The following is a 24,310-nucleotide window of genomic DNA, read 5'->3' on the forward strand; positions in this document are numbered from 1 at the left end:
CTGAAAACAGTTTTTGAATAAGACACTAGAGTGCGTAATGATGGCGGCGGCTATTCAATCTTCTTTAAACAAATCGGAGATTGAGTTCCTTGAGGAAAACCTTGAAAATTTTTCTGTTAAAAACCAGTACTTCTTGGGTTATTTCGATGGGAAAAGAGACGAGTTCGAGGATATGCTCGAGAGGTTTCTCCTTTTAAGTTCCACATGCTTTGTAAAGAAGGCCTTGCACTCAAAGGAGTTAAATCACAAGAGGTTTTCGAAAAATGATTGGTAGTTTCTTTTATTTTCAGCTGATTTTTTGCCTTTATAAATTGGGAGTGGACCTCGTAAAGACCTGATCGTTTGATTTTTTGTAGAAACTCACGCAATGCAGTAGTGCTTATGGGAGGTACATTTCCTCTGTTCCTGCTTAGCTGCAAAACAGACTCCCATAATTCATGAAGTACTGCTTGAAATCTCGCTTTCAGGCAGGCGAATACCAAGATGACGATGTATCCTCCGTTAATTTCCAGAAAGGTGAATTTCACGTGAAAAGTTCCAGTAAGTCGAAGCAGCAACAAAAATGTCCAGTTAAAAATTCCAAGTTGCACCTGTGAAGCATGGCAGAAGTCCCAATACCCTTGTAAGCACTTCTTCGCGGTGTTCAGAGCCTACCAAGAGTGGGACTTTAATGCTCTTCCAAAGGACTATAAAACCAGTGTATTCATCACTCTTGATACCGAACATTTGAATGTTAATTTCCCGGTCTCCGGTGAACAAGATGCACCACTGCTTGCCGCTCGTAAAAGAAAAGACAATTCTACTGAAGAGACGGAAGATGCTTTTAGTGAAAGCAGCTCGTCAGAAATGCGAGATATCAAGGAAACTCCTAAGGATATCAAAGAAACACAAGACACAAGTTGGGGGAAGAGCAACTGAAGGGGTTAAAACTGGTCAGCCTTCCCTCAGCACAAGAATGAGAAAGAGCCTTCAAGAGCAACTGAACGCTGTGAAAGATGCTGCTTTCCTCGTAGATGACAACAACATACTCAGGGAGGCATTAAGCGGCGTAAAGGTGGTCTACGACATGCTGACAAAAAATAGTCCCAAAAATCACGGCCTTTCTCTTAGAAATAGTCCAGTGAAAAATAAATTAAAACTAAATCAAGTTGAATACCACCAGGTGTTTCACAAAAAGCTACCTAAACGGAGGAAATGGAAAAAGAGGACTTCTACACCTATCGTGTTGCTAGACGAACTTGAAGGACGCCGAAAGATAATGAGCGAGGTAACTTAACTATAAAAAAATATAGATACGTATATTTGAATACAGCTTATTTAGTCATCTTAAAAAGAAATGAGGTATTTACACAGGAAATCTTAGGGAACTAGTTTTCCTCTACGTGATCAGATCGTTCTTTCCATCGCATAAAAACGGCAGAAATAGCGTTCCTACCGCTTAAATTGTTCATCATTTTTTCGGCAAACTGAAGAAGTAAAAAACTGTGGACTTGACTTTGAGTTGCGAGGACAGCGTCCAGGAAAAAGAAACAGAACATACAATTTCTGAAGAATCCAAGCAAACAACAAACAGTACGCAGTTAGATAATTTATCAGGCTAAGCTCTTTGATTTTAAGGAGGTAATGCTTCAGCAAATTTCGCCGTTGTTTCTATTTTTCGTCTCTGTCTCTTTCACAGACAGTGCCTTTGATGGCCCACAGCGAATTTGGAAATGTGACCCCGTCACGTGTCTTCTCAATGCGAAGGGAGTTAACCTAGGGATACAATACGTCATGCTTGAGATCGGACCATCAAGACTAACGGTTGGTGACCAGTGGACACTTCTTCCTCCGCATGTGGCCGTGCAACACTCCTCGGAGACGAGCTCTATTAAGTACTTTGTCGGGGGTTGGCTCATGGACAAGGTACCATGTTCATAAAACAATCTGCGGCATAAAATATTATTTTGTATATCCTAATCAAGAACAATCTCCTTGTAGGTGGCGGACTTTGTCTCATTTTTGTGCTTCTTCTATTATACCAGGTTGTGGAAGCTGTGCTATGGAAATCGACCCAACAGTGTATAACGGCCTGTTTTGTGCAGACAGCACTTTGGGCGAAATTGTTAAACTTGGACGTAGTACGCGTTTGGTTTGGTCAGGAGAAAGCTTCTCAAATGTTACCAGGATATTTGTTCCGCTCGTAAAGTCTGGAAACCACTGGACGCTTTTGGTAGGCTTTTTTTAAAACTTAATTGAACTGGTTTGCTGAAAGAGATAACCAACTCTTAGCAAATGTGATTAAGGAAAGGTGTATTTGAGATGAAAACAAGAACCCTAACTTTTTTTCGCGAAGGTCTTGGACAAATCGACTGCGACCAGGTACTACTTTGACCCTTTGGCAGGAGATGTCCAACGAGAAATAAGTCCCTTCATAAATCTTCCTCTCGCATCACTGTTAGATAAGATAAGGCGAGACTAAGTACTGTAGACATGACTTTTTGACTTGCCCTGTTCTGCCAACAGAAGAGCGAACATGATAGGCGTGCTGAAATTCTACTTTCAATACTTATAACAAGTGTAAAGTTATAAAGTCGTAAGTGAAAAAAAACCCGTTCCATTGATTTAGAACGGTAGTCAATGTGAGAAAAAAGTAACCTTTTACTTGCTTGTCATTATATTTGTAGTGAGGTCGCAGACACCAAAACGGGCTGGCTTTCTCTATCATGGCCTTGCATCGAGCCGGTGTACTTTAAACAGAAGGATGGGTACAACTGCGGAATTCTCATCTGTCTCGTAAGTAGCTAACTCGCTATGCACCCACATGCGACTTTTAGTTTAAGTTTAATACAGAAGTTACTATGGCATGAGGTGTTAAGGTACGAAACCTTTACCCTCAAAAAATAACGAACATTACCTTTCGACATGCTAGCCGCTGGAAGAAGTGCATTTCGGCGATTATTTCAGTATACCTTAACAACCAATAGTTTCTGCCTCAAAAGGAATTTAAAGAATATTGCATATTCTTCACTCATTTTTCCCAATGACTGATTGTCATTTTCGATCGTTTCTTTCAGTTTGCAAGATGTTTATGCGAAGAATCCTCTGTAGATGCAGCTTTCGACATAGCAACCGAACGTGCGCGAATAACGTCTATGGTGTTTGGCTGTTGTTACGGTGACATCCACGAGTAAGTAACCTAAGTCACAGCTTGTTTCCAAGCTGCATATCCTTTAATCTTGCTAAGCATGAAGTTTGATCCTGATATACAGTTAAGAGTCAAAGTAAGAGTGTCATGAATATAGTATGTCTAGCGTGACACACCATACATGGTGTGTCACATGATGTGTCTACATAAGGCAAGCATGCTTCAAGTAACTTTATTTTATATCATACTTATCGTTACAGTTCATTAAACGCAAAATCCTAATATGGTGTCAGGAGTGGGATCCTGTGAAGACATTGGATCCTCCAGGAGAAGCATTTAACACGTGAGGACATACCTTTTAACCAGCAAGAGTAGGGGCGCAAATAAAGCTCAATTATATCGAAGATTCGCAAAAAACATGGCCGATCGATTCAAACCACCGTCTATGGATTGGACCACCCCAGGGGACATTCACAAGCGTTTCAAACTCTTCTAGCAGAAATACGGACTCGTTTTCGCAGGACCACTTGACAAAGTTGAAGAGGCGAAAAAGGTGAGATTGCTGCTGTTATGGATTGGCGACTGAGGCCTCGAAATCTATAATACGACCACGTGAGCCAGCGATGGCGACAACCTCAAAATCGTCCCAGTTATGGCGGCGCTTGAAGCTTATACAAAGCCCCAAAATAATCATATCCTCGCTAGGTATCAACTCCGATACCTAAGGCAGGGAGACAGACCACTTGAAGAATTCGTAACCGAAGCGCGGCTATTAATAGAAGATGGCGGATACGATCCTGCCGTTAAAGAAAGAACCCTCCGAGACACACTTGTACTTGGTGTGACATCTGATAAAGTAATCAAAGATGCGATAGCACTCGGCAACCAGCTAACCTTCAAGCAAGTCTACGACCTAGCAAAGGTTGAGGAAAGCACTAAAGCCCATATGAAAATAATTAGCAAAGGCGAAGAGAAATCAGACCTTCACGCAGTTGATAGAAGACCCGCCCGTCCGACTAAAAACACTTCAGTTCACACACCAAACTCCCCACCACGACCAAAGCCAAAGAGATCCTCCAAGCAGAAAACCTCGCCGATTGCAGTTCAAATCAAAAGGGTGCTTCAGATGCGGAAACACTCATGACGAACAAGCAAGTTTCTCTGCAAAAAATTCAAAATGCAAGCACTGCAGCAAGACCGGCCACTACGCAGGAGCGTGCATGCAACAACGCCTCCAAAAGGTCCATCAAATCGTGAGTACCCAGAGTATCAGGGCCAAGACATCCACCTAAAGGATGAGTATCCCCACAAGGATGGTTACGCTTACGCTCGTAATGAAAGCTCAGACGATCGAGGAAACTAGCGACACAGAACCCATTACTGTGTTCTTCGGAACTCTCCCTTCAGCAAAGGGCCGACAAACCCAAGGAATTTCACTTAACGCTATCAATAGCCACCCAGACAAAATCTTCGCCAAAGTCACGATTAACGAACGCCACGACATGAGCCTTAAAATAGATACGGGGGCGGACGCCTGCGTAATCACCACCACAGACCTCCAACACTTCCCCTTCCCAATCGCCATCGCTCTATGCAATAACGTTCTTAGAGGCTATGGAGGTTCTGAGATAGAAAACCTTGGAGTCACCACATTAAAGGTCTCTTTCAAGGACAAGACAGCCGATATTAGATTCAACATTGTGGAAGCCCCAGAAAGCTCATCCATGCTGGGGTGCCGAAAGAGCCAAGACCTGGGAATAATATCAACAAACTTATATGAAGTGAAGGTGTAGTCTGATCGTCCGGGTGAGTGTAGTCCTGAGAAGGACTGTTGTCGGTGGTAGTGACTGACGTTTCGACAACCTGTGCGGAAGTCATCATCAGAGTCAACTTATATGAAGTTAGCACCATCTCCCCAACCAAGACCGAAACGGAGGCACAACGTGGTCAGCTATCCAAACTGACTGTCCTGGAAGAATAGCAAGATTGCTTCGACAAGCTGGGCTGCTTTCCAGGAGAGAAGTACCATATTCAGCTAATTCACCACCCCGTTCCAGTCATCCACCCGCCACGCACCGTTCCAGTACACATACTACCCTTATACAAAGAGGAACTCAGCAACATGATTGCCGACGGCGTCATCACAGCCGTAACCCAACCAACTGACTGGGTAAACTCAATCGTATGTAACATCAGAAAAACTCCCGAGGGCAAGAGAAAGATCAGATTTTGCCTCGACCCCAAGGAACTCAATAAGAACATACGCCGAGAGCACTACTACACCCACACCATCGATGAACTCCTGCCGCAGCTACATGGTAAGAAGTTCTTTTCCGTGGTCGACACGAAGAAAGGTTATTGCTATGTGGCCTTAGACCACGAGTCAAGTTTGTTGTGCACATTTAACACCCCCTTCGGACGTTACCGTTTCAGACGTTTCCCTTTCGGGATCACGCTCTCCCAAGACATCTTCCAACGCAAGCTCGATGAAGTCTACAGGGGCATCCCCAATGTAATGGGGATTGCAGACGACATCTTCGTATGTGGTTCAACCGAAGCAGAGCACGATCAAGCCTTCCGCGAAATGCTCAAGGCTACTCGTAAAAACAATGTCAGCCTAAATTCTGAAAAGCTACAGTTCAAGCAGACACTAGTCACTTTCTACGGACACACCCTGACAGAGAATGGGTTACAATCAGCAAAAGAGAAACTTGAGGCAATTCGCAATATAAAGAGCCCGTCAAACACAGGGGAGCTTCAGACTATTTTGGCGATAATCACTTACCTGAACCGTTTCTCGACAAAGTTGACAGACCTCACATCACCACTAAGAGAACTAACCAAAAAGCACGTGCGTTTCAGCTGGGAACTCCACCATCAACAGGCTCTCGATAAAATCGAGCAAGAACTCTGCACATCCCAACTTATCTCTTATTGTGACCCAGAACCGAATACACCCACAATCCTTCAGTGTGACTCAAGCAAAACAGGCATCGGGGCCTGACTGAGGCAGTTGGATTCCCAAGGAAATGAGCGCATCGTTGCGATGGCGTCCTGGTCACTCACAGACGCTGATTCAAGATATTCAAATCTTGAGCATGAATGCCTGGCAGTTACCTATGGATTGGAAAAGTTTGAGAACTACCTACTCGGCCGAACGTAATCGTCGAAACTGACCATTCCCCTTTGGAACAAATTTTAAAGAAGAACATCAATGAGGCCCCGAGCCGGTTGCAGAGACCGCTCCTTAGATCGATGCTTACGATTTGACGTCAATGTGCAGTGCAGGCAAGGAAGGACCATTCCAGTCGCTGACGCCCTAGCGCGAGTTTGCCACAAGAAAATCACACCCTCTGCCAAAAATATGACGGAAGACTCCATACCACAGCGTAATATCCACTTCACATCCACCCCTATTGACCTGACAGCAGTGAAATCCTCTACCACATTAGATCCTACAATGAACCTACTGAAGGATATCATCTTCAGTGGCTGGCCCCCCTACAGAAAGCAATGCCCGTAGGAACTATGGGAATTTTGGTTCTTTCGGTGCGACCTCACAGTAGAAGATGGCCTAGTACTCAAAGGTGACAGGATCGTTGTCCCACCAACCATGAGAAATGAAGTCCTCCAAGCAATCCACCAAGGGCATCAAGGAGAGAACAAATGTATTCTTCGAGCTAGAGAATCGGTGTTCTGGCCCGGCAACTCCACTGACATCAGGCAGATGGTGAAGACCTGCGACCCATGTAACAAGCACCAACCAACTCAGCCAAAACTACCCCTCATACAACCAGACCTCCCTACCCGGCCATGGGAAAAACTCGGTACAGACATTTTTTAATTCAACGGGGCGAAATACTTAATGGTCGTTGATTACTTTTCAAGATTTCCCTTGATAAGACTCCTCAACAACATGACCAGTCACACTGTGTGCAACCACTTCGCAAGCATCCTAGCAGAATACGGCTTATCAACCCCTATCGTTGCTGACTTCGGATCTCAATACATCAGTGAAAGGTTCCAATCAAAATGCAAAGAAAGCGGCATCACATTATGTTGCAGTTCCCCATACCATCATCAAGCCAACAGCCTGGCAGAAAGAGCAATTGGAACCTGCAAGTCGCTATTGTTGAAAGCACTAGAGGAGAAAGAATGCCCGTACACAGCCCTATGGACGTACCGAATGACTCCTCTTGATGACCAAACACCATCACCCTACGAATATCTGTTTGGACGCAAACCCCAAACAACACTCCCAGACCGAAGAAGTGCGCTGAAGTCCAAACACCCAAATAATGAGCTCCACCGGGAAGCTAACCAGGGACGACAAGAAAAGCAGGTAATATTCTACAACAGAAAGGCCGGCAGTGACAAGCGACCCCTTACCAACCGGGAATCATTATTTGTCTGGAACACCTTCAAGAATATCTGGCAGCCAGGAACCGTGCTGAATAGGCCAAAACCAACAGAACGCCCTCGAACTTACGCAGTAGACATCCAAGGAACAATCTACCAGAGGACTAGGGAACATCTAAGACCAAGGAATCAGAGCGAAACACATGTAACCCCACCAACCGGTAGCAACCTTCCACTTACAGTGGCCCCGGTACACAGCCCCAGGGATACACGTGCGTCCAATGCCAGAACAAACAGCCCCCCTTAGCCGGCAGAAGCCAGCCCTGAAAACAGCCATTAAGAACACAGTATTTTTCGCTCAGTTTACTTAGGTTTCTAGATCATATGTACTTGTGCGTACTTGAAAAAATGACCACGCTACGCGCCTGGTATTACGTTAGAAAAAATTGACTCAACGCTGCAAGGAGAATCTCTCTCGGACTTTACTTTTTAAGAGACGAAGTTACCGTCTAAAATTCAAACATTACTGTTAGGTTTATTGGCACATTGCCAACCTTGTAAATTAGCTCAAACATACAGAAAACATTTGTATTAGCTTTTGTCAGCTTTTGTATATCTTTTTATTATGTGGCTGTGTCTCACAAGGACTGTGAACTACCGAATTCACGAATTTGATTGGCTGAAATCAATATTGAAAGCGGTCTAGATTTTCCCATCTAGACCGGCATCTAGAACTGTCTAGAAAAAAAAGGTACAAAGAATATAAAAAATTGGCATATAAGACACAGCCACATAATAACAGCTCCGACGCAGGGCTAACGCTCGAAACGTCAGCTTTTATAATCGTAACGGTGGCCAACTTCCCATTTCAACTTTGGTGATAGGTTTCAAATTATTTCGTTACCCCCACCGACGCAGCCCCAAACAGTTTCTTTAGAAACTATCAGCCTTTATTCATATAATAAACATCTTATTAACCGAGCTAGGTCGGTCTGTAGGGGAGAATCTTGACCTCGGTCGCTCTGTACTGGCGACCTCAGTCAAGATTCTCCCATACAGACCTCCCGCTCGGTTAATAAGAACTAAATATATACTTTGTTCAGTGCGGTTTTTATTGATGAACATTTAAAATGGGATGCTCAGCTCCAGCACATAAACAATAAAATAACAAAAAACATCGGAATTCAATTTAAGCTTAGACATTATTTACCTGTGAGCACACTCAAACAACTGTACTATACTCTCATATATCCATATCTAACATATGGATTGATGTGCTGGTGAACTGCATACCAAACCAGGTTAAATAAAATCAAAATAAGTCAAAACAACGGTATCCGAAGCATCTTCTTTCCTAGCAAAAGAGAAAGTTCTACACCATATTTCACACTATTAGAAATCTTAAGATTAGAGAATATTTTTAAATTAAAAATTTGCTCTCTTGTGCATAAAATCCACTATCAAAAAAAGTATATACCTCCAGTCCTCTATGATCTAGCCCAACCGGCTTCAGCTGTCCATAATTACTCTACTAGGTATGCCACTAATCAAAACTTGTACAGACCATTCTCTAGAACCAATTATGGTCTAGCAAGATTTAGTGTGGTGGCATCACAGATCCGTAACTGCTCTGTGGTAGTGGCCAACTTGAAAGCTTGGCTCCTTTGGCTACTACACACTCTTTCCACTGCTTTGTGTAAATTCATGTATAGTTAGAACTCTCTTCTCTTTTTTTTTTTTTTTTTACTTTTTCTGTTTCTCGTTGTTGTATTTTTAGTAGAATAAGTGTGAATAAAAGAATGAATGAATGAATGATTGAATACACATTCCGGGTTTGAACTTTGCGTGGGGAATAAGTGCTACTGCTTACATAAGGTATTTTTAACGACCGCTGTACTATAAATTTGTGTGTTCGACCCTCGACGAACGCCTTCGATCCTTCGAGATAGCGTTACCGAGCGTTACCCGTGTCACACCCTAGAGCCTCATCAAAGAGGCTAGAAGGGCGTTATCATCATAATTTCTTGCTGCTACTTTTACTGTGAGTCAGCCGAACCATAGCATTTGTTGATGCTCAACTCAACGCGTCCAACATGATGAGCACAACATTTGCCACAATTTTCGTGTTGGCAATTTCGTATGTAACGATGTGCACTGCATATGAAGACGACAAAGAACCGATTTGGAATTTTGACGACATCCTATCCCAGAGATCTCATGCTGAAAAGCAGCAAGATAGAGATGAGTCATCAGAAATTTTGAAATTCGCCTTGCCCGGTGTCCACCCGACGAAGGTAAAGAGAGCAGTGCGGTCTGGTTTATCAATGGTTTCTCGAAATTCAAACAGTGAGGGGTTCAATAGTCGTGAAATTTTATGTAAATGAAGTGTTTGTCTTCATTACATGCACGAAATATATCACTCGTTTCCTGGCAAGATTTATGTACATCCTCATATTTGATCGATGTCGTTATCTGGCTGTTTATCTGTTATTATTACTTTTTTTTATCGAAATTGGAAGTAATGCTTAAGAAAGAAATATTTTCGTTTCGTTTACTTTGTCGGGAACGAGTTGTTACAAGTTTGGACTATGGAGGAGACTAGGACGAGCTCAAGTTGCCCCTAAACTTCAGAATACCCAGCCACTCATTTAGTATATATTATTTTAATTTATACAGGATAGCCCCTTCAGTGAAGTAAACACTGGTATCAACGGGGGTCCTGTTACCCACCCATCCCACCCGTGGGGAGGACATCCATTACACAGTAATCTCGTGCGTGGGAAATTAACGTCTCCTGCCCCTAACCCTGCAGGAGACGGGACCTCCATTTATTCGTCCCAATCCGAGAAGACTAGAATATCTAACCATTTCTTGATGTTATAGAAAGGTAGCATATTCTTCTCAATTATTTTAAGACCCTGAGTGTTGGTCCGGCCAGGGCTTGAACCCTCGACCTCCCGCACAACAGTTCAGCGATTTATCCAATGAGCTAACCATAGTTAGTAGAGGGGACTGGTTAGGAAACGCGGTAAGCTTCAAAGGGCCGGCCTATTGTCTGTCCCCTGAGCTTCGATAGAACGTCACGTGACCAATGACCCTGCACAGAACCAAAACAACATGGCGGACATGAACGACTTATTTTTCTTCGGCGACGAATTTAATGCCATATTGGAACTTTGGAAAACGACGAAGAATTACAAGAGCACTTTGTCGAAGCAGCTGACTCTCTAAGTCTTTGAGAAGCCTTTAAAACGTTATTTTCGCCCAAAAACTTTGTAGTTATTGATGCCCTTAGCAACGGCATCGGTCGTAGTACAACATTTTTTTTACTGAAAGTCTTTCGATTTTGAGGTTCAATACGACGAGGGAATTGTTTGCGAGTTGTGCCAAAAGAAATGCAAGACTAAGGCTGGATTAAAAAGACATAAGACAGTAAAGCGTAAGGAGGAACAAGCGCGGGGAAATTAACCGACTCAAGAAGCCAAATTCACTGCTGAAGACTTCGAAGCGTTATCAATGAAAGCACGAGATAAAATAATTGAAAGAAAAATCTACCCTCAAAGCGTAAGAGAAGAGCTACGAAGATAAACGATTGCCTGGGATCAAGAAAATATGGACTTCTCAGAAGTAGAATCCATGTATATGCGTTTGGTTAAAACTGGAAATGCAGAACAATTCTACTCGAAGTACTATTCAACAATAGGCCTCAATTCAACAAAGATTTTTGTGGGGTTGTCAAGTAATGCGGCAATATTGCTTAGTACCAAAGTGGCTGAGTGTTTGATAGCTCACAGCAAACAGAAAGGTGAATCACCAAATCCCAATACCCCCACTAAACTGTGTGATAGAGAAATGGCAGGGTTACAATATATTGGAGGATATGTACTGCACAAGCTTTATAGCAAGGTGAACAATGTTTACAGTCCCACAGCACATACAACAAAAGCGAACTATCATAGGATGATACTTCACTCCAGTGGTACTGGCAGATAAGATCTTTTTTTGTTCCTGCCAAAAGAGATTCATAAATGGAGTGTTATTCTCACTTGAATTGCTGAGTATCGAAGTTATATCCCTACTCAGTTCATCATCAACTTTAAGACTGGATTTCTGGATTTCACATCTCATGTTGTAAAGCTGCTTTTCAAGTTCAGCACATTTAAGTCTTTGAAGTTGTAATGTTGCCATAATTCTTTGAGGAGATGTTTTTGAAACAGGTGCAAACAGATGTGCTGGTTCAGCTAGTTTTCGGCATTTTGCATTGTCAGAAAGTGTTTGCTTATGTTGAAAACTACAACAGCTTGGGCACTGATCATCTGTTTCGCACAAAACAGAACAATTACAAGTTCTCCAAAACTCTTTGCATGGGAATGAATCTTCGCCATCATCAGAATCAAACAAGGGATCTCTTGGCTTTGAAATAACATGGTGTCTTAATTCACTAAAAGAAGCAGTTGGCTTAACACCAGGGCAAACAAACAACACTTCTGTACTCCTAATAAGTTCAGATACTGTAATATTCCTTACAGATCTCAACGTTTTCATATAAAGTTCATGATCGTCAGGCAGTAGCCATCCAGACACAGAGATAGTGAAGCCCAAGCTGTCATCGATCATTATCTGAAGTTCAGGTAGTAGAGCAGTCGTGACTTTCTTTAGCACAATCCTATCGCTCAGTTCTTCTAGAGTCCAATCTTTAATGGATTTCAAGGCCTTTAGTCTTGATACCAAGTCTTTGAAGCTTTTATAATACTTGGTATTTTGTTCAGGAGCGACATCTTTGACTACCGATCTTGCAGCTCGTGTCTTCACTGGTTCAGTTTGATGCGACTTCTTAGGCATATTTAAAGTAGGTATAGCGCCAAATCTAGGCTTAGTCTTGAGCATCTTCTCGGTTTCAACTGAAAAATACAAAAACATAAGTTATCATTAAAGAGCAATGCTGTATATAAAGAGTTAGAGACGCACACTTTATCAACAAACAGTCGCGAGCCTTCGCTTAGCCTACTAAGCTAAGTCCCACTACTGAACCATACAGTGTGTTTACTTACATTTCTCTATGTCTTCGGGCTTAAAGTGCTTCTCACAGGTAAACACCCTGTCTTTTTCTATCAGTTGGCGGAAGTTAGCATCAACAACTCTAGTTTTAGTGAGCTCGTTGAACCAGTCTTCTCGCCACTTCTTGTACTCTGCGTTTCGCGGCGCCGGTAGCTTCCAGATTCCAATTCCTTTACTTCTCCTACACGTTCCACAGCCAAATACTGAACAATTTTCACCTGGCATTATGTACACTGACTTGATTAATGCTTTTAGCTATATTTTGAAGGTACGATGTCGCTCGATCACGGAGAAAATCCAAAAAAATAAACGCTACGTGACTGTCGAAACAAGCCTACGGCGCCATTTTGGATTTATGTGTGCAGGGTCATTGTCACGTGATCTCGATAAAATCGAACAATAACCTATCCGACTGAAGTTTGCCGCGTTTCCTAACCAGTCCCCTCTACTAACTATGAGCTAACCGACTCCCGGTTAGATCAATGGATAGAGCATGTCATTAAATAACACGTCATTAAATAAGAATAGGGTCTATCATGTTATGCCTCATTCTTCAAAGTTCTGACACATGTACATGAGGTGGACGGGTATTCTGAAGTTGCTCCCAAGTTGCGGTGGATCCTTTCAAAGCAGTTTGCTTCTGCTCTCACCCAAAATGGTATTGACTTGACAATCATAAAACCGTTCTTTTAAGAGTATTACTCAAAACAAATGGTTCCTTTAAAAACGATTGAAATAGAAAAGAAATATCACCAACATGTAACTTGAGTGTGATAATTTTTATTAGCATTATAGCTTATCACAATTTTTATTAGCATTATAACCACATCAATAACAATCAGGGCTCGACACTAATGGTAGCCAAGTAGCCACCGACTAGTAGAAATTCAGTTTTGGCTTATGGTTTTCCATTTCCACAATCCAGTTTGGCTAGTAAACAAACTGAAATTGTCATATCATCTAAGTTGTCACTAGCCACTTGGTTAGTAAGTTGAAAAGTTAGCATCAAGCCCTGACAATGCATGCATCATACATAGCTGCCACAACTTATTGAGCACAAAATATTCCACATTGCAGGAAGACATGCACCTCTGTACTGCTGTGGATCTCCGTAGAAAGGAAGAATATATTGGTAGAGTGTTTTACAGTACATAACATTATGTCTAACAGCTTTAATTTTCCTATAGTAAAAAAATTAATACACAAAGATACTGACTAATTATTTTCTTTTTAAAAATAAATTGGTAGATCATGCAGGTCCCGTTCTTTTAACGAACATTTATCAAAGAGACCTAAAATCTTCAAGCACTTTAGGGTCAATACTTTTCAAAAGAAAATGTGTTTGACTTCACATCAAAATGCATCAATAATTATTTAAACAAAATTAATATTACACATCATTACACTATGGAAAACAGGCAGAAATGTGTCACTGATGATTTGGCATTCTTTTCAGTTGCAATTAAACCCCTTGTTGACATGCACACAGTCCACCATTTGATGATAGTTGGATGCTCACAGCCAGCAAATTATGCTTTTGCTAATGATGGAAAATATTGGTATGTTGATTAAAGGATAGTATAAAGTCAATAATGCTCTTACGATAACTAATGTTTTGCATATGGCCTTCAATTGTAGCAAAGAAAAGCTTGGTTCAGTAGGTTTTGCCATGCAAGTACAGATCTTATTGAGGATAATTCTTGTAAAATTAATAAATGAATTCCATGTTTCTGTGCATGTGTTCAGTAATATATGGCAGATAATGTCAAAATGTGGTAAAACCATAATGGTGGCACACGAGGTGTCGCTGAGTATGTTGCCGTTATTTCCACAGACTCTGTAAACCCACAGCAACATGCAATTAAAATGCACATTTAATTCACCTTATCATAAATAACGTAATTACTTTTTCTGACTCATAATTAGCCATGGAGGGTTTTGAGTGACACAAAGTATAAAAATTACTGGAGTTCACAATAGTTTTTGGCTTTGTGTCTTCTTGTTTGCTGTAAATGTTCTCAGTTAATACAATAACAGGTATTTGTTAATTAAGTATACAAAATAATTAACTTACACTTTTTTTTTGTTGTTTTTTTTTTAGGACATGTGGAGAAAGTGGACTCAAAAAATGCAGCCATGGTTCTACTGATGAAATACTGTATGCTTGGGGAAGAAATGCCCCAGAGTTGGACTTACCACCTGGTACTGCATGTCAATATTCACCTATATCGTAGTGTTGTTTTCATCATTACTAATAATAGGAATGCTTAATGCCATTTTCACTGCTATGTGGTGGCCTTTCTTAACCTGTTTCTCCATTACCAACTTCCCCAACAATACCTGGTAATTGCATGTTATATATCTTTGATCTGAGATAGTACATTAAATACACTGAGAGAAAAAGTCATTCGAAAGTCACCTAAAAGACTCTTGTAGTACAAATAAATGTTGTGGCAATCAAAAATTAAATGTTTTTGGAGAATTTCTTAATTTAAATTTTTTATTTCTTCAACTCCTGCTGAAGAATTTGTTGCTAATTTTCTAGACACTGCCATTGAAGTGGGTGGCAAATCTGATCATAGTTACCTTGTCCTTGAAGTTCACTATGCAAGTGTAGACAAGTTTTTAGGTGAGTTTCATGTTTGGTCAATGGTGTTTCCTTCAGGTCCTTCTTGGTGGCAAATAAATGCAGATGCTAAGTTTAACAGTCTTTTAATTTCAGTTTTTTTTAGGTGTGAGAGTTACAATTACATTTATGATTTTGTTTCCCCATCTTTATTGTTTCCTAGATTACAGCTGGTAAAAACTACATGGTTTTTTTTCAGGCCTTATTTCAACTACTACATAAGTAGGGTGCAAGGATCCCTTTTATACATTTTATGAAACGACAGTACACATATATGATCTTGATATGTTCAAATTCATTGTTATCACTTGGATGGGTTCAAGACAAACCAATGTAATGACCAGATCCCAGCTGGCTTGTTGGCTCAGTTGTTCAAGCACTACACCAGCATCACAGAGGCCATGGGTTCAAATCCTGTATGGGCCTGAATTTTTTTCAGGGCTTATATCCACTATTACATAAGTAGGGTTCATTACTGCGAGGATCACTTTCATACATTTCATGAAGCCACAGTACACAGATGGGTATATGATTTTCACATATTCAAATTCATTGTCATCACTTCAACCAGTTTAATATGAACCAACATAATGACCAGCTCCCAGTTGGCTCATTAGCTTAGTTGGTTGAGCCCTGCAACAGCATCACAGAGGTCATAAGTTCAAATTCCATACAAGCCCGAATTTTATTTGAGGCCTTATTTCCACTACTTCTTTGCTCCACTGGCTGTCGGTGGAGCAAAGAATAATCTTTAAGATTAATCTTACTTGTTTTAAGTTACTCAAGAATTTAGCTCCTGATTATTTTGTTGACCTAATTCATGTTTATGAACTTACGAGGTACCTTCGCTCATCTTCAGACAAGTGGCGTCTTATTATCAAACCCTATAACTTAAAGACATATGGTTTAAGGGCTTTCTCAGTTATTGCCCCTATACTTTGGAACGATTTACCTCTTGACATTGGATCAATCGACGATGTAAACAAGTTCAAATCTAGATTGAAGACCTTTCTTTTTAAGAAAGTTTATGAACTATCCTAGGTTCTCCATTTTGTAATTTTGTCATTATGTATAGGTATACAATTTTAATCCCTTTAAAAGCATTGTAAAGCGCTTAGCACTAAAAAGGATAGGCGCTATATAAATATTTTATTATTACTATTATTATTACTACATATGTAGGGTTCATTACTGTGAGGATCACTTTTGTACATTTCATGAAACCGCAGTACACATACATGATTTTCATATATTCAAATTCTTTACTATAGGACTGTGTTAATGAATCTTCTAATATCAAATCTATAACTTAGAAACTTGCTTTTTAAGGGACAGGGGATTCTAACCAGTTGTTGATAACTGGGATTAGATGGAGCTCATGGTCTAAAATCAATCCTTATCTGACTTGTAATATTGATTGTTCAACCTCTCCACAGCTGATCCTACTCTAAAAGATTACGCTGGGGCAGAATTGCACATGACGTCAGTACGGTGAGTAACTGTAGTTGAAAATTATTTCAGTTCCTCAAGGTGTTGCAACAATGTAAGCCTTGTTCAAAACTTATAAGTGCAAATAGGGGGAACTGAAAAAACATTTAACATCATAATGTTGGAGTTTGTAAAGTCTGTTTCATGCTTCAACCAACTCAGCTTTGAGCAATAGCAAAATCAAAAAACATTAATACTTGCCACAACAAAAATATGAAGAGGAAAAAGTTTATTAATTTTCTCAATTACTCCTTGTCTTTTTCTTCCTTATTTTTTTCCCTTCTTTTTTTTCTCCCCTCCCATCCCTCAGATCTTCATGTGGTTTCTTGTCTTTCCCTCCAATTCAATTTCTTTTCTTGACCTTCTCCTCCCTTTACTGCATTATAATTGGAAAAGGTTATGAACCTATGAAATGAATTCATTACCTCCTGGCCGTAGGGTGGTAATTTGTTCTTCCTAAAAATAATTTGCATGTAGTTAGCTGTCACAGTTACTGCAGGTACTTGTTTGGAGTGACTTTTAGCTAAACCTAGCCTCTACATTCCTAATCTCAGCCATGAAACCATACCTCAGCCATGACACAATACTTTTTACATTCTCTTCCTAGTCCTGGTGGAAAAGAATTAATGGGAAATCTAAATAATCAAGTGAAATGAAACCTTCTTAAGTTCAACATGAACAAATGAGTAAAAAAATTCATTACTGTTCCCAAGGTTTCAGTGGTTCTGCTTCTCACTTTTGCTTCACAGACCCAGTCAACTGGCTGCTGTATTTCTCTTACAACCATTTGGAGACATTCCACCAAAGAAGAAAGGTAAACTAAAATCTTTGAGGTCACTCTCCTGCCTGCTCAGCAGATCACCTGCCTTTTAACTAAATACTGTGTTTCTTCTTTATCCAGCTTGGCATTTTGACATTGGATGTCAATATCATGATGGACCAGTCTTACATCCTTTTGACTTTAGAGTCCACACTCATGGCATCGGTGAGTTCCACTGTGCTGATAACATTTTAGACCATATTCAGTTTCCAGTCATATGAAGGAGGGAAGTTTTTCCCATCTTGGGGTTAAGGGTTTTCTTTTTTTCCCCTTTTACCCATTAGTATGACTAGCATCAAGTTTCTGAAGGGTTTGTGAAGGGTTTATAGGGCTAACAGAGGGTTCATAAACAGTGAATTCCCTTTACAAGTGACTCCTTTTATGTTCCTTTAGGGGTATTTTAGGGGTATTAAGGGTATTTTAAAGTCCTTTTAGAATAATGGTACATATGAGTCATGAATATGTAGCATGTTGCTACAGATGTTTTTTAGTTGATAATTTGCAGATGAATGATTATTAATGGGCAAAATTTACAGACTGAACAAGATTGGCAAATTCAGTATTTCAAAAATTATTTGAGAGGGATTCCTGAAATCCAAGGTCTTCCGAGGGATTCTTTCAATCAGTGTACCTTTGTGACAGATAAAGAATTCTGTTTATCACTTATCACTCTTCTGGTCTCTAAAAATATTTTGGCGATGTTTCTGTGTGTGGTTCTCCGTTCTTTTAAGGTTTTGAATTCTGGTTTTCAGATTTAATGATATTAATGCTGGCATTTGATTGTAAATCCACTTCTGTGCCTTGTAACCTGTTAATTTGAAAACACTTATTTGTATAAATTAAGAGAAAAGTAACTGATTCAAAACAACTTTTCAAGTTTAAAAAGATTTAAGGATGCTGGTGTAAAGTTTGGATATCATATTTGCATACTAAGTTGAGCTTAATTCTGGAATTGCTCCAGGGACGGTAGTGACTGGCTACAGAATACGTGATGGAAAATGGACTCTAATAGGTAAAATGGATCCACAGCGACCACAGGTAAGTTAATTCTTCAGCAGTTGCATAATTGACTTCCATGTAAAGTAAAAATATAAATTTCAAGTTTGTATAAATTACCCATCACCTGTAGGAAATTTGGCACTGATAAGTAAATATTCATCCACTCTCAAAGATCCTCTCTGAAAGTCTGTACACAGTAAACAGAATTATAGAGGAAACAAATGGTTTATTTCATTACAATCTCATATTTGGTTTAATTTTTCAGGCATTTTACCCAGTTGATAATCTAGTGGATATAAAAAGTGGAGACACTATAGTAAGCACTGGTATTCTTAAACAGTATAAAGAAACTATAATTCCTACCTAATCTTTTAAGTCTCCTGCCTTGTTTTTTCCATCTCCTCACCTCTCTAGCACTCGACTCTCATGTTTACTCTCCAGATCTCCATTGTCACCTCTCCTGTTCTTCCCAACCATACATATCCACCCTCTTGTTTTTCATTTCTTGTAAATTTCATTCATTTTGTCCCATGTGTGGTGCATCTCCAACTTCAGACTTTACAACTGAATTTTTTGGATGTGCTTCTAGAAACATAGATTAGGTTTGCTTCTTTTTGTTAAAGCATAAAATAATCCTTATTTACAGGCTGCCCGTTGCACTTTCAATTCAATGCAGAGAAACAGAGTAACACACTCAGGGTATGCTTGTTTAGTATCATTGTGACCATCATCTTACCAGACCAGACCAGACTAGGGAAAAGGAACTGTGGTGTTGAACTAGTTAGGGTATTACAAAATAATTTGGTCTCATGAAAAGAGTTGATAAAGTAAATTGCTTGGCCATGTAGTTTGGTGGCGGTGTGGTAGGGTGCTGGACTTGTAGTTCAATGTCCTAGGTTCAAGTCCTACACCCTGCTACTCACTGGATTTGTTCTCGGTAGCCCCAAGTTCAACTCCCCAGCTGCACTTTTTAAATAACTGAATGGTCTGCCTCCTGCCAGTGGGGATTTTCAAGCACTTGTTGTCTTGGCTCGAAGATATTGCCTTGTTAGCGCTCTAAAACTTGAGTATACATAAAGTTTATGTATGTATGTTTTATGTAGAGAGTTTCTTAAGTTGATGTTTTGAGTACTTAACTTAGAAGTGTATTTACTTGCACAAACTAAGGGATTCTATCTCTATTTCTGTGACCAGATTAACCCATGAAGATGAAATGTGCAATTTTTACATGATGTACTGGTATGATCCAAAACAAGGAAAGGCAGCCAGCAATCTCAGAGACTTGTGTCAGCTTCTGGATCCAAATGACCTTGATTACCCAGCAGATTCTGATGTGCCACTACCAACTAAAAGAGCAAACCTGGTGGTGAAATAAACCTTGACAAAAGTATGGGTAAGTGGTTCCCCAGCAAGACATTGTTACCTAAAAGTTATGAGAAAAAATTCTCATCCTCAAAAAACTTACCTGTGTGGAGTGAAAAGAGTTCTGATATTGTATATACCATGTTTTAAGCTGTGAGGGTGGGATTAGCTAGTGTATGGGACATTTCAATTCGTATTAATGACATAAAGGAAGTTTCAGGTGAGGCACGGTATGTTTTGGGTTTTGTGCGGAACATTAAGCACAGCAACCAGTAATTTAAAGTAGAACTGTACAAAATATTTCATATTCAGTGGTTCAGTCTGCAGAGTATGGCAGAACTTAACAAAATCATGTGCATGCAAAACGGATTCTATAGCGAGAAATGTGTAGCAAGACAGGAAAAAATCATGCGTGCATCTGCCATACTCTGAAGACAGGTCAGTGGTCATGTTTACTATATCCAGTTCATCTGCAGGCAGTTCTTTAAATTAATAAAGGCTGATAGTTTCGAAAGAAACTGTTTGGGGCTGCGTCGGTGGGAGTAACGAAATAATTTGGATATATCAACAAAGTTGAAATGAAACAACAAACATATGAAATACATATATATGAACTGCGGTTATGAAACGTATATGTGCACGATCCTTCGCAGTAAAGCACCATTTAAGCAATAGTGAAAATCAGACCTGAAAAAAATTCAGGCCTGTACGGGATTCGAACCACAGACCTCTGCGATACTAGTGCAGCGCTCTACCAATTGAGCTAACAAGCCAACTGGGAGCAGGCCATCAAATTAATTCGACATAAACCCGTAAGATGATAAATCAAACAACAAACATATGAAATACATATATATGAACTGCGGTTATGAAACGTATATGTGCACGATCCTTCGCAGTAAAGCACCATTTAAGCAATAGTGAAAATCAGACCTGAAAAAAATTCAGTATTAATTTGGTGGCCTGCTCCCAGTTGGCTTGTTAGCTCAATTGGTAGAGCGCTGCACTAGTATCGCAGAGGTCAGTGGTTCGAATCCCGTACAGGCCTGAATTTTTTTCAGGTCTGATTTTTCTCTATTGCTTAAATGGTGCTTTACTGCGAAGGATCGTGCACATATACGGATAAAGTTGAAATGGTAAATTGGCCACCGTAATGATTACAAAAGCTGACGTTTCGAGCGTTAGCCCTTCGTCGGAGCGAATAGAGGAATTGTGGGTTGTTTACGAAGGGCTAACGCTCGAAACGTCAGCTTTTGTAATCATTACGGTGGCCAATTTACCATTTCAACTTTGTTGATATATCCAAATTGTTCTTTAAATTATGCATGCTGTGCTTTAATCTTCCCGACCACTGAGCCAATATCATCAGGTCATGGTAAAGAGAGCAGTAACTTTTGTTTCATCGTCATTATTCGATTTGTTTGCAGGTCCGCTGTGAGCTCAGATGAAACTGATCGATATTAAAAGGAACTCCCAAGAACTACCTTTTTATATTTTTGAGTTAGTTGTACCTTACCTGTGATCAGATTTAAGGCGGAGCAAGGACCTCTATGGGACATTCTGTCTAAGAAATCATGTGTTGTCAGATGTATGCCTATAAATTGCTTTTGGTGATACCAAGAGAAAATCAGTTCAACTAGGTTCACATGTCCACCTCACAAAATCAAAATTGGAAACTATACGTGCACCTTTGTACAGAAAAAGATATTACGTCTCAGCTTCAGACCCCAGTTTTTAGACTAAAAAATCACTTCTATGGACCAGTTTCATGGAAACCGTACGAAAACTACTCTCTGGCGCGTCGGACCGCCAGCGTGGATTTGCAAGACAGAGGAAAGTTGGGGAGAGGATAAATTTCCACCGAAACGGGGTCCCTACGAGTAGGAGGTGGCTGATGAGGATATAGGAAAGATCCAACTCAGAAAGTATACCTCATTGTTAAAAAGAAAAGAAGATTAAAAAAGAATAAGAAATTTTGAGGACTATTTTTGAAATTCGGCATTATTGCACATTTTTCCGGTAAGTTTATCAACAAGCAAATTCTGTGTAGTCATAATTTATTCCCCCTTTCTGGAGAGAAAAAAATGATACCTCCTTGTCGATCAGTTGAGTACCAAAATCACAGCTTCTGTTTTAGTGTGTTTTTTCAGGACGATGTTTCCAAGTTTAAGAAAAGAAACAAAAATTTTCCTTTGACTTCCAGCTGTGCAGTATTATTAGTGTAGCTCACCCAACTATTTTTTCATACAGAACTGCTAACTTGCCTCTGTTGTTGGTGTTTTGTCTCACACTTACGAATTGGTCAACAGACGTTAACAAGCGATTTCTTTGAAATAAACTTAAAGTTTTTAATTTTAGGAAGTGTCGAGTATTTCTGTTACCTTCCGTTATGAGGGTCTAAATCTCACTATCATATAAGTGCGAGGTTTCCCTTCCTAGCGTAAATATAATGGATACTGGCATCAGCTGCTCGAATGGTTTAATTATGCTTTTTAGTATTATTGAATTTATTATATTATATTTTAGTATTATATGTTTTGTAAATAGCTCTGTAATTCAGCCATTTTGTATATTGCTGCAATGAGTCTTAATAAACAGTTTATAACTGTTTGATATCACTGGTAGTGAGCACAGCTGATATGGGGATAAATATCATTCGAGTTTTGCAATAAACTGATACATTTGATGAAAGTTTCATACGAGAGGCTATACATAACGCCCTGGTCATATCGCCACCGGTGGCGATTAGACTCTCAGTGGTGGCGATTGGACTCTCAGTGGTGGCGAGTTTGTTAGAGGCGATGTTATTGCAAAGGCAAATTGATTGTTTAGACCTCAACAGCTTGGGAAATATGTGGAATTTATTTCTGCACTCCTTCTTTCTAGAAGCAAATAGAGTCAAACTGAAATAGACAAATTACAATCGCTTTCAGGCACTGTGCCGTAGTGTGCCTGAACTAATTCAAACAACAATTCGCCGTACCATTATGGCAATCAATTCCACGTTATCTGTCTGACAGAATTGAATCCATACAGAAGAGGGCGCTTAAGATAATTTTCCCATGTACCGATAGTTACTCAGAAGCCCTCGAGTTAGCACGGGTGGAGAACCTTGCGTATAGAAGAGATAAGATATGTAAAGAGTATGTGTGCAAAATGAAGGACTTAAACCATCCTCTCCATCCTCTTCTACCAACACGCTAAGACGATATCTGTCCCTATAACCTCAGGCATAAATCAGACCAGTTGTATCTTTACAGAAACGTTACTACCTGTAGAACGAAGCGCACCGAAGACTTTTTAACTTTTAAGTGTTTTTAACAAATGTGATGTATGTTCCGTGTAGTGTATATAACTTGTACTTAATGTATGCAGAAATGTACGCAGTCGTTCTTAGTAAGTTTTCATTGTATCATAACTCGTTAATTCAGTAAGTTACTGCAAGGGAGTTTAATAAACTACTACTACCACTACTACTACTATTAACAACTATGTTTTAATTGTACTTACAATTCTGTATTCCTTTCCCGGAGTAAACCTTGTCCCCTCTGCAGTTTCGAAGTGCGTGTTCTCTTTTATAGAGATATACCCCTTGGGATGTTACATAACTAGACAGGTCACGTGGGTGAAACCCAAGGATAATTTCGTGCAAAACATTGATCGTAAACCAGCGTTTTTTTCGTTAAAGCGATCCGTACTCTGTTTCATAATCTACTCAAATTCATGCTTTTTCGCATCTTCTGATTTCCTAACATCCTGAGTGTGTGGGCGTTGGACGAAAAATCGAGGGAAACTATGGAGATCTACCACGCAGGGTAAAAAACGCGATTAGCTGACGCAAATAAGGATTCAATGAAAATATCGGAAGCTAATTTCGTGTTAATCAAAGTTTAAATTCGCGCTTCGCTTAAATTCTTACAATTAAAAAAAGTATAACCTCAGTAAAATGCCTGAGGAGAAATTATATGCTTCAAAAACTTCAGAGTAGAATTGAATAAAAAAAAAGGAGACTTATGTGATGGGTTTTGAGCGCTCAAGTATTTCATCTTTTGCTTTGTCGAAATATGGATGAAGGAGACAGATTTTTGTTAGCTGGGATGGGAATACAGATGTATAAACAGTTTTGTTGGATGAATATCGATCTGGAAGCCGAATTTTAAGTCACAAATAAATTTAGAATTATCTCAAAAGCCGAAAATGGCTTGGAACAATTGGAGAATACAATACAGTTTGAATACAGGGCAATCATGAACGCCATAGGAAAATACTAAATAGTATTTTAATCTTGCTTGCTATGCGTCGTATCTAGGAAGATCAAACAGCTAAGAAATTGCGTCGTATCTAGGAAGGTCAAGCAGCTAAGGAGTTGCAAAATTTCACCCAATTTTTTATTTTTAGAAGAGTGTTTCGTCTTTAATTTCAAATTCGAAAAAAGAAACTACTTTTACAGCGATCAAAACACTTCGATATT

The 24,310-nt window shown here is 39.8% G+C and overlaps 3 protein-coding genes and 1 long non-coding RNA gene across 6 annotated transcripts; 2 read left to right on the forward strand and 2 right to left on the reverse strand.

Moving 5' to 3' along the window:
- The first annotated feature begins 7,043 nt into the window (after positions 1–7,043).
- Positions 7,044–7,793, forward strand: LOC111335472 (uncharacterized). Its single transcript, XM_022941415.1, has one exon. The coding sequence runs from the start codon at positions 7,044–7,046 to the stop codon at positions 7,791–7,793; it is 750 nt and encodes a 249-aa protein (XP_022797150.1).
- A 1,643-nt stretch (positions 7,794–9,436) lies between these two features.
- On the forward strand, positions 9,437–22,457 carry LOC111336516 (peptidyl-glycine alpha-amidating monooxygenase). 3 transcript variants are annotated; one of them, XM_022942659.2, is made up of 13 exons: positions 9,437–9,780; positions 13,622–13,676; positions 14,001–14,103; positions 14,646–14,746; positions 15,090–15,173; positions 16,607–16,661; positions 17,408–17,472; positions 17,560–17,643; positions 18,440–18,516; positions 18,743–18,793; positions 19,124–19,176; positions 19,672–19,870; positions 21,267–22,457. In XM_022942659.2, exons 1-12 carry the CDS (start codon positions 9,580–9,582, stop codon positions 19,850–19,852), a joined length of 1,110 nt encoding a protein of 369 aa, XP_022798394.2. In that variant the 5' UTR covers positions 9,437–9,579; the 3' UTR covers positions 19,853–19,870; positions 21,267–22,457. The 3 variants fall into 3 exon arrangements, with proteins under 3 accessions (XP_022798394.2, XP_088614551.1, XP_088614550.1); XM_088758425.1 differs by lacking the exon at positions 9,437–9,780 and adding an exon at positions 11,978–12,117; XM_088758424.1 differs by lacking the exon at positions 9,437–9,780 and adding an exon at positions 12,899–13,202.
- LOC148731983 (uncharacterized) lies at positions 10,622–12,879 on the reverse strand. Its single transcript, XM_088758422.1, has 2 exons — positions 12,538–12,879; positions 10,622–12,387 (listed from the first exon to the last, which is right to left on the reverse strand). Exons 1-2 carry the CDS (start codon positions 12,767–12,769, stop codon positions 11,348–11,350), a joined length of 1,272 nt encoding a protein of 423 aa, XP_088614548.1. The 5' UTR covers positions 12,770–12,879; the 3' UTR covers positions 10,622–11,347.
- LOC148731984 (uncharacterized) lies at positions 16,605–23,657 on the reverse strand. Its single transcript, XR_016000520.1, has 2 exons — positions 23,350–23,657; positions 16,605–22,950 (listed from the first exon to the last, which is right to left on the reverse strand). It is a non-coding gene; the product is annotated as an uncharacterized LOC148731984 (long non-coding RNA).
- Positions 23,658–24,310: the final 653 nt, after the last annotated feature.

The sequence above is a fragment of the Stylophora pistillata genome, chromosome 4 (assembly GCF_964205215.1).
Source record: "Stylophora pistillata chromosome 4, jaStyPist1.2, whole genome shotgun sequence".
Classification (NCBI taxonomy): Eukaryota; Metazoa; Cnidaria; class Anthozoa; order Scleractinia; family Pocilloporidae; genus Stylophora; species Stylophora pistillata.

Bases quoted from the DNA above. Each gene is read 5' to 3' on its own strand.
- LOC111335472 (XM_022941415.1), top strand. From the start codon at position 7,044: ATGACCAGTCACACTGTGTGCAACCACTTCGCAAGCATCCTAGCAGAA.
- LOC111336516 (XM_022942659.2), top strand. From the start codon at position 9,580: ATGATGAGCACAACATTTGCCACAATTTTCGTGTTGGCAATTTCGTAT. The intron at 14,747-15,089 runs GTACTGCATGTC...CTAATTTTCTAG, and splicing joins AGAGTTGGACTTACCACCTG to ACACTGCCATTGAAGTGGGT. The intron at 18,794-19,123 runs GTAAGCACTGGT...CCTTATTTACAG, and splicing joins TAAAAAGTGGAGACACTATA to GCTGCCCGTTGCACTTTCAA.
- LOC148731983 (XM_088758422.1), bottom strand. From the start codon at position 12,769: ATGCCAGGTGAAAATTGTTCAGTATTTGGCTGTGGAACGTGTAGGAGA. The intron at 12,388-12,537 runs GTAAGTAAACAC...TGTATTTTTCAG, and splicing joins GCCCGAAGACATAGAGAAAT to TTGAAACCGAGAAGATGCTC.